The sequence below is a fragment of the Macrotis lagotis genome, chromosome 2, assembly GCF_037893015.1.
Source record: "Macrotis lagotis isolate mMagLag1 chromosome 2, bilby.v1.9.chrom.fasta, whole genome shotgun sequence".
Lineage (NCBI taxonomy): Eukaryota > Metazoa > Chordata > Mammalia > Peramelemorphia > Peramelidae > Macrotis > Macrotis lagotis.
In genome coordinates, this window is record NC_133659.1 from 35,103,148 (window position 1) to 35,112,630 (window position 9,483).

General features: G+C 39.1%; 1 protein-coding gene across 1 annotated transcript in view; it reads left to right on the plus strand.

Annotated features, from left to right (window-relative positions):
• Nucleotides 1–9,483, plus strand: part of DIPK1A (divergent protein kinase domain 1A) — a 112,159-nt gene that overhangs the window by 65,352 nt on the left and 37,324 nt on the right. The window contains exon 2 of the mRNA XM_074221665.1: nt 9,327–9,461. Coding sequence (XP_074077766.1) covers nt 9,327–9,461 — 135 coding nt within the window. The remainder of the gene's footprint in view (nt 1–9,326; nt 9,462–9,483) is intronic.

The following is a 9,483-nucleotide window of genomic DNA, read 5'->3' on the forward strand; positions in this document are numbered from 1 at the left end:
ATCATGGTGTAGATCATTGTACGCCTTTAAGGAATATAATTAGTATAGCTAAATGGCACAATGGATAGAGTGCTAGGCCTGGAGTAAGGAAGACCTGAGTTCAAATTCAGACTAGACACTTACTAGTTGTGTCACCCTATGAAAGTCACTTAAAATTGTTTGTCTCAGTTTCCTCATAGGCAAAATGAGCTGGAGAAGGAAATGACAAACCCCTCCAGTATTGTAATGAATGAAAAACCTTAGAGAAAAAGTTTCTGGGCAATTAGTAATCAACTTATTAATTAGACTAACTAATAATCAATATGGTCTGTGGTTTCTCTTGGATACCAAAGACAAAACCATGGAGAGGCTGAAAGTCTTAATATACTTTTAGAAAAGGGGGAGCTCTTACAAGTAGAAATCAATCTTGATTGGTAGATATTTTGATGTTTATCCTTTACTCTCAAAGGTGACCATGACATCAGGGAGATGATTCCATGACAAGCACATGAATTCAATTTGAGTAAGGGGGTGCTGTGCTGTCATCATCCTTACTGTTTCCTTCAGAGCCATCTGGATCCAGTGGCCAGATAATAGATCAGGATGACTGAGGATAGCCCTGGATGTGAGGCAATCAGGATTAAGTGACTTGCCTGAGGTCACACAGCTAGTAAGTGGCAAGTGTCTAAGGCTGGATTTGAACCCCCATCCTCCTGACTCCAAAGCCAGGGCTCTGTCCACTGTGCCACCTTTCTGTCCCTTGTAAGTATTTTAATGAGAAGGTGGTCTTGATGTCTTCAGCCCCTCCAGCTGAGAACTTGACTTGTTCATGAGACTCAGTTGCTTTCAACAATCTGGACAGAGGAATCCCTCTCTACCCAAATCACTTTGGTTTGTTTTCTCCTTCATGAGCTGGGTCACCCTAAACTCCAATAGAGGAGCACAAGGGCATGGGCTTATTCCCTAAAGACAAGAATTCACCTAGAAAAGATAAGAAGATCTTCTAATTGGATGAGGTCTTGCCCAAAATGGAAGAGCATAGCCAGTGCAGTTTGTGACCATGTTCTTTTATTTTTATTGCTAGGAGAGCCTACCTCTAATTAGTTCACCAGTAGCCCCCAGTCTGGGATTCTAGGGATGATGCTAATGATAATGTGATAGGGATTTGCAGTAAGGAGTGGCAGGTGAGGCCAGGCTGAGTCTCAACTGATTGTGAAGGGTTGAAGGGCATACTAAACATGTCCCAGCTGTTTCACAATCAGGGGTGAGGCTCATTTCTGCCTCTGCTGCCTCCCCTCAACAAACAGCTGGTGAATTATGGTTCAGATCTGATTTCTTCCCATTGGGATCGAGTGGAAGGTTGGAAGGTAAAAGTCAAGTAGCAAGCACTTATTGATGCTCCAATGTGCCTAAGCTAAGAAATGCTGGGGATACAGAGAAAAGCCCTTAAGGAGCTTACCATCTAATGGGGGAGACAGCCATGTACAAAGTGGTGAGGTGCTCAAGGTACGATGGAAATCAGATACGAGTTGAAGAAATTATTTGTAAACAGAAACACAGCGCATAAGAATTAGCAGAACAACATTCAGTACCTACCAGCTATGGGTGTAATCAGTTGGGAAGATAAGATGTTATGCCTTCAGAATATTGAGCAGTTGTTTAATTGCTAATTAGACATTGGATCTCAGTCCCAGGCTTTACCTTCCTTCCAGTGGTGCCTCTCTCTGTCTCTGTCTCTTTGTCTTTCTCTTCCATCTGTCTCTCTCCTCTGTCTGTCTCTCTCTCTCTTTGTCTTTCTGTCTCTCTCCTCTGTCTCTGTCTGTCTCTCTGTCTCTCTGTCTGCCTATCTCTGTCTGTCTGTCTGTCTCTCTCTCTCTCTCTCTCTCTCATATTCAGATGTTGCCCTTGCCTTTGGCACTCTGGGATCATTCTCATATCATCTATGGAACCTCCTATGGGACTTTGGCATATCCTAAACTCAAAAGGCCTTTGAGACACATCACTGTCAGGGTCGCTCCCCTCAGACCTTTAAGTACAATAAAAATTGCTGGAGACTCCTCTTGTGACCACTTTGATCAGTTGATGTTCCATATGGGGAGTAATGCTAGAGTTATCATTATGGTGATGTTTTGTTCTTCATTCTCTAAGAAGACCATGACATCAGGAAGGTGATACCATGGCATGCATGTGAATTAGATTTGAGTGAGGGGAGCCTAGCCTCACTTTCTCCTCCAGAACCATCTGTCCAGGGGACAGATATAAATTAGGACAACTGGAAATGACCCTGGATAAGAGGCAATTGGGGTTAAGTGATTTGCCCACAGTCACACAACTAGTGTCTGAGGTCAGATTTGAATTCAGGTCCTCCTGACTTCAGGACTGGCACTCTACTGTGTCATCTAGCTGCTTTCATCATTATATCCGGGTAGGTAAAGGCCATCCTCCACTTCTCACTAAAATCACAATTTGCCACCTGGAGACACTCAGTCAGGAGACTGAATCCTGTTCTTAAAGGTCCTCTTCCAGCTCAGTGGCAGGGGATTTGTCATCATCATATAATGCATCTGTTCATTGTCAATCTTCTACAGAATGAACTGGAGGCTAAGAATATCTGTGTATAACCTCTACAGTTCACCATGAATGCAAGATTTGAGGATGGTCCATAATTCTGTTATACCTTATAACATTAAAACCTAGTTCACTCTTGAGGAACAGTCTAGTCATCTCCAAATGGTAACAGGGAAAGGAAGGAGTGAGGTTTGGAAGGAAGTGATTGGGTTTGCTTTTCTTGGGCTTTATCATTACTTTCAGAGGTTCCTGATCCTTCTTTCACTCCTTGATCTGATATGAATAATGCAGCATGTATATATGGTAGCTACTGACTCCTTCAGCCACGGAAGAATAACCAGATGTCCTCAGATGGATAAGTATAGCAAGTGAGGAGGCTCAGAGTAGAAGGAATTTTAGGAGATTGGGTCAATTCCACAGAGATCACGCTGAGGATCCTCAAAATTCTAGACTCCTCTGTTTCCCAAACTTTAGGGCAATACAGACATACCTTGTTTTATTGCATTTGGCTTTCTTGTTCTTCATAGATACTGCATTTTTTACAAATCTGCTGAGCAAGTCTATCAGTACTATTTTTCCAACAGCATGTACTCACATGTCACATTTTGGTAATTTTCATGTTATTTCAAATTTTTTCATTATTCTATCTATTATGGTGATCCACCAGTGATCTTTGGCATTACTATTGTAATTTTTTTGGGTGCCATATGCAGTATCCTTATAAGATAGTGAACCCAATCGATAAATATTGTTTGTATTCTGACTGCTCAGAACACTGGATATTTCTCCTCTGTCCCTCTACTTGGGCCTCCCTATTCCCTGAGACACAACAATATTGAGATTAAACCAATTCATAATCCTACAGTGGCTTCTAAGTGTTCAAGTGAAAGAAGGAGTCAGTCGAAGTCATTATTATCTTATTTTAAGAAATTGCCACAGCCACCTCAGCCTTCAGCAGTCACCACCCCAATCAGCGAGCAGCCATCAACACTGAAGCAAGCCCCTTCACCAGCAAAAACATTACAATTTATTGAAGGTTCAGATGATGATTAGCATTTTTTTTAGCAATAAAGTATTTTTCAGTGATATATGTGAATTGGTTTTTTAGACACAATGCTATCATATACTTAATAGACTATAATATAGTATAAAAATAACTTCTATATGCACTGGGAACCCAAAAAATTCACATGATCCCTTTACTGCTATATTCTCTTTCTTAAAGTATTCAGATTATTGTGATATTCACTTTATCATGAAACTTGCTTTATTGTGATATTCACTCTATTGTGGTGGTCTGTCTCCAAGATAAGCATGTAAAGTTAAACCCTAGGGAGGGAAGCAAGTGTGTATGGCCTTCTCATGAGCTAGGAGAACAAAAACAGGACTTAGAAGAGTTAGTGAAGAATTTCCTCAGTGTTTCCATATCGTTGCTCCAATCTGGAAAGCAAACAACCTGATCCTTGTATCTGGTCCAACTGGAGTCTAGAGAAAGCCTGGATGAGGTCCCTAATCCAACACCCAGGGAAAAGTAAAGAGATAAGGCAGAAAACATTTATTAAAGACCTACTATATGTCTGCTATTGTTTAAAAGTTTTGCAGATAAAGGCAGAAACATGGTAGAGAAAGTCCTATGTAGATGAATACAGTCTAGAGAAGAATAAAGAAACGATAGCTAGGCCTGATCCTTGAATTGGAGGGTCTTGGAGGAACTAGGGGGCAGGAGGGTACTTCCAGTGTGAGAAGCATTCCAGGAATGGCGTGAGGACCCATAAGGAAGAGTTTTCCATGGGCATGGGGAAAAAGTCCCATAGAGACAGGTCGGCAGGATAGCCTGGAGAGGAAGAATTCAAAGAACTGTGGAAACAAGGACAGAGCAGGTGGAAAATGTAATTTAAAAAAAACCATTGGGATAGGTGAGTTAGAGGCAGGTGTGATACTATTATGATATCACACCACTAGAAATTTAACTTATTATCCCCTTCAGATTATCATGTTCTGTTTTTTTCCTACCTCTCATGATACAGTATCCTCTGAAGCCCTGAAATTTAAGAGATCTAATAATTAGTCATCTACATTTAAGTCTTTCAAAGTTTTCAAATCGTGGAGGTTTGCACTAATAGAGGCTTTTTAATTGAAAAGCAATCAATATAGCAGAAAGAAAATGTATTCTTTCTCTTTTCTGGGGGGGAGGTGTGGAGGGGTGGGGACACAAGGCAATCAGAGTTAAATAACTTGCCCAGGGACACAAAACTAGTAAATGTCAAATGTCTAAGCTTGGATTTGAATTCAGATCCTCTAGAATCCAGAGGTGGATTATTGAAGTCAGGAGACTCAAATTCAAATTGTGACTCTGACATTACATCAACCCCCCACCCGAGCTGTATCTGTAAAATGAGGATAATGATACAAGATCTTACTTCGGAGGATTATTGTGATAGAAGTGCTTTGCAAACCTTCAAGATCTATAAAAATAAATATGAATTATTATTATTATTATTGTCTGAGTCATGGACAAAGAAACATGAGATTCTTATATTCTATACTATTTCTAGTAGGGTTGTTTTCTGTCTTTTTCATAGCATATAAATTCTATTTTCATTACTTTAACATTGCTCATAAAATGATTTTTATGAGAAAATGTTTTCCGACTTCTAAGCAACTGCCAAACTTTTCAAATATAACAAAATTATTGTCAAGGGATAGTCTTTATATGTATGCTGATTAGTTTGTCTCATTTTAATTACATTATAGTCTTCTAAAGGGCAGGAGGCTCTTCTCTAATTTATATTATAATCCCAGAACCCTTGATAAATAGCTCTTTTTAATTTTTATAAGATGAGAAACTGCCAAAAAAGAAATTGACAGGTTTAAAATAATTAGAATGATTTTTGCAAACTATTGAGGGAAAAATCTATGGAGAGAGTTTCAAAATAATAAATGGAAAACAATATATTTGTTCAGGAGCTATTCTGAAAAGAGAGAGGCCATCTGGCTGCTCAGCCTGGGTTTTTCTTAGCAGTAGCTTGGTCACCCAGGTAGACTAAGAGCTTAGTTTCACAGGCCCAAGCATTCAGTATCATCTGTTCTAGTGACCAAGAGATTGAATTGGCTACCAGGCAGGAATGAAAGAGAGAATTCTGAGCAAGAACTGGCCCAAGTTCAATCTGATGACACCCTTGCTGACTTAAAGGAAACTGAAAGGATTGTTCTCTATCTATACCTTCCTTCCTTAATTCTTACTGATAAGGAACATGGAGAATATTCTAGGGAAGGAACTAAGTATGGCATTGGATGAAAATGAATAGACAGAACTTTTCCCAAGAGATAAAGTGATATTAGACAAAGAATAGGTTTAGGAAGAATGAGGCAGAGGAAGAGATGGTACATAATGATCTGAGGTAGGGACTGAGGTAATGGTAAGATCTGAGAAGGGACCAGCCACCCTTTACATGGTTGAGGTTGAGTGAAGATGGTGGTCATGGGAGTTGAGGTTAGTAAACTGGAAGGCCAGGGCCTTTTACATTTAAGACCCTGACCAAGAACTAGGGGCAGTAGGTAAAGTGTTAGGTCTGGAGTCAGGAAGGCTCAACTCCCCAAATTCAAATCCAGCCTCAAATCCAGGTACTTCCTAGCTGAGAGACCCTGGGCAAGTCACTTCATCCACTCTGCCTCAGTTTCCTCATCTATAAAATGAGCTGGAGAAGGAAATGACAAATGATTCTAGTATCTCTGCCAAGAAATTCCCAAATAGGGTTATGAAGAATCAGACATAATTGAAATGACTGAACAACCATGAACACAGGAGCTTGGGGTGGAGAAGACGGAACCAAAGCCCCCCAAAAAAGAAGGGAAAGTGACCAGAGGCTGGTAGGGGGCAGCAATAGGGATCTAGTTTTAGATGATACAGAGTGAAGCTCAGAGGAGGCAGAGCAGGATCTGAATGTGATAGGGCTTAACAAGGCTTATCCAAACTTCTCCCTAATTACAGTGGAGGCTTCTTGAGAACAGGGATTCTTGCTTTTCTTTTTATATCCCATAGCACACTATGTAGAATATTTTCTTCTTCATTCATGGGCTTGAGAGAAGAAACAACTACTTCTAGAGAGGGTGGCCAGGATGAGGTCTTGTGTGGAGAAAGCCCGATTTCTGTAGGCACAAGAAAATCAAGAACAGGAAAGGAAAATTGAGTTGAAGTTCTAGGAGTTATACTGGAAGGGAAAAGCAAAAAAAGGATAAACATTAGGGAGGAAGAGGGCTGGCTAGGGAAGGAGGAAATAAGAACTGGATAGAAATGAGAGTATATAGAAAGGTAAAAGGTAAGCAATCTTACACTTCCCAGATAGTGATTCTAAGACACGGGCATTAGAGAATGAGGAAAGCAATAGAAAGTAGCTGTTAATCTGAGTATTCACTGAATTAGAGCAAAAGAGGAGAGCTTCATGGTCATGGTGATCAAAAAGGTCATTTAGAGGAACAATACTAGGAATGTTTAGGAAACTATTTAATTCTTTTGTTCCACTCTCCCCATTCTTGAGAGGATCTGGTGCCAAGGCTAGTTCCATTTTATGGCACTAAAATATTCCATTCCATGTACCATAATTCATTTAATGATTCCCCAGTAGATGGGCACCCACTTAGTTTGGGGTTACTATGAAAAAGCAACCATAAATATTTTTTGTACATATTAGTCCCTTTCTTTTGAATTTGGTCTCTTTGGGTTATAGGTTTAGCAGTGGTATTTCTACAACATAGGATATGCACAGTTTAGTGACTTGGGGTCACCCATAGTTCTGAATTGCATTCCAGTGACAGGACTAATTCACAGCTCCCCATTACTGGCATATTAGTGTACCTATTTTGGTAAAGTCCCTCCAACATTAGCCATTTTTCTCTAGTGGAATATCAAAATTTCTTTAATTTCTATTTTTCAAATTATTAGAGATTTAGAGGATTTTTTCACATGGTTGCTGATAGTTTGAATTTCTCCCTTTGGGAAACTGTTCACAGCCTTTGATTATTTATCTATCTATTGGGGAATGATTCTTAGTCTTATAAATTTAAACCTGTTCCTTGCCTGTGAGATCTTTTTTCAGATAAACTTGCTGTACTGATTTACTCACAGTTATTTGTTTCTTCTCTAATTTCAATTGTGTTAGATTTATTTGTATAAAAAGTTTTAATTTTATATAATCAAAGTTATCCATTTTCTCTTCTGTGGTCTTTTCCATCTGTTATTTAATCATGAATTCTTCCTCAATCCGTAGATATCTGAAAGGTCATTTCATCCTTGCTCTTTATTAATCTTCTTATGATATCAGTCTGTCCCTTCATTAAGGCAAAATCCACATAAATGCATATACATAAATCCAAATACAGACCATTTTGATGGAATAAGGAATTAAAATCCTTTAGCAGGATCTCTTTCCTAGTTCTGGCAACTTAAATTAAGGTGATTCTTATTTCAAGATCTTTTAGACCAGAATCTTGTGAAATATGATAAATTAGAGTCAAAATAAAAAGCTCAAAAAACAAACAACCCCCCCCCAACATCCCTATGCATCAGACTTTTAGAAAACATGGGGGACCTCATGCCCCAGTCACCCTTACAAGCAACTTTAAATCATGGTGAAGGGTTCTTGTGTTGTTTTTGCTTACCCCTGTTTATTTTTTAAATGGTTATTGATTATGTTTTTCTTTCAACTTCATTTCTAAATATATCTCTCCTCCTTACCCAACAAACCATTCCTTATTACAAAGAATTTAAAAAAGAAAGATTGAAAACAATTCAGCTGAACCAAATAACTTATCAACGCAGTCTGAGTGTGACACATCCATAGTCCTCCATCTCTGCAGAGATGGAAGGAAAAGGGTTCTTCTTTAGGGTCAAGATTGTGACCGCATTATTTAACTGCTAAAAAAAGGTTTTTGGAGGAAATGAGATGCTTATCTTGATACTAACAGGAAACAAATGGCCAAGGCTCTTGACAAGTAGTCTGTTTTGCAGCTTTCAGTCGATAGGAGTTTGCCAAAAGCCCCAGAGGACCAAAATTTCCCAAGCTTAGAAACACTAGAGGCAAAGTCCTTTCATTATACAGCTGAATTGACTCCCCAAGTTTGATGAGCAATTTATTCTAAATTCACCTTGGCCCTCCTTTCTTTATTCTTCCTGCTTTCATTTGTATTATTTTTACTGTTTTTGACATCACATCCAGGTCAGGCATTAGATGATTGAATTAAAAAAAAATTAGCCTTGGAGAATGTAATGAAGGGGTAGGCATACCCGATCCTATTTCTAATTCTGATTCTGCTGTTCTGTGAGACCTTTGGCACATACCCAGATTCCCTGTCCCTGTTTCTACAAAAGTGCCATTATCATCCTTATTCACAAAATCTCCTAAGATTCCTGTTTGAAACAGCCCTTTGTAAGAGCTTAGGAAGCCAGGACTGAATCTCTGTACCTGATCTAGCCCAATTCAGTTTGGGGGCTCTTACTTAATATTAAAATACCTTTGACTGATGATGGTCTTTGAAAGACTATGGTTCAAAGAGGATGTTGTTCCCTTTTCTTTGTCAGAGCCAAGGGGCTTCCTTTTCCTAGCCCCAGGACTTTTTTGCTGTCATTGAAAGTGCACTTTGTTCTAGAAGTGCCATATTAAAGATTAGAATGTATCCCAATCAACTCTGAGAGTAGAGAGGAATTCATATTCTAGCCTAGCTAAAGCCAACCATCCCTGCTGAATAAATGAGTGTTGTTCTCTCTTTTTTTATATACACAGGCTCGCTTTTCATACATGCGGATGAAATACCTTTTCTTTTCCTGGCTGGCAGTGTTTATTGGAAGTTGGATTATATATGGCCAATACTCTACTTATACAGAGCTATGCAGAGGTCAGGACTGTAAGAAAATAATAGTAAGTATTGATCTTTTATGAT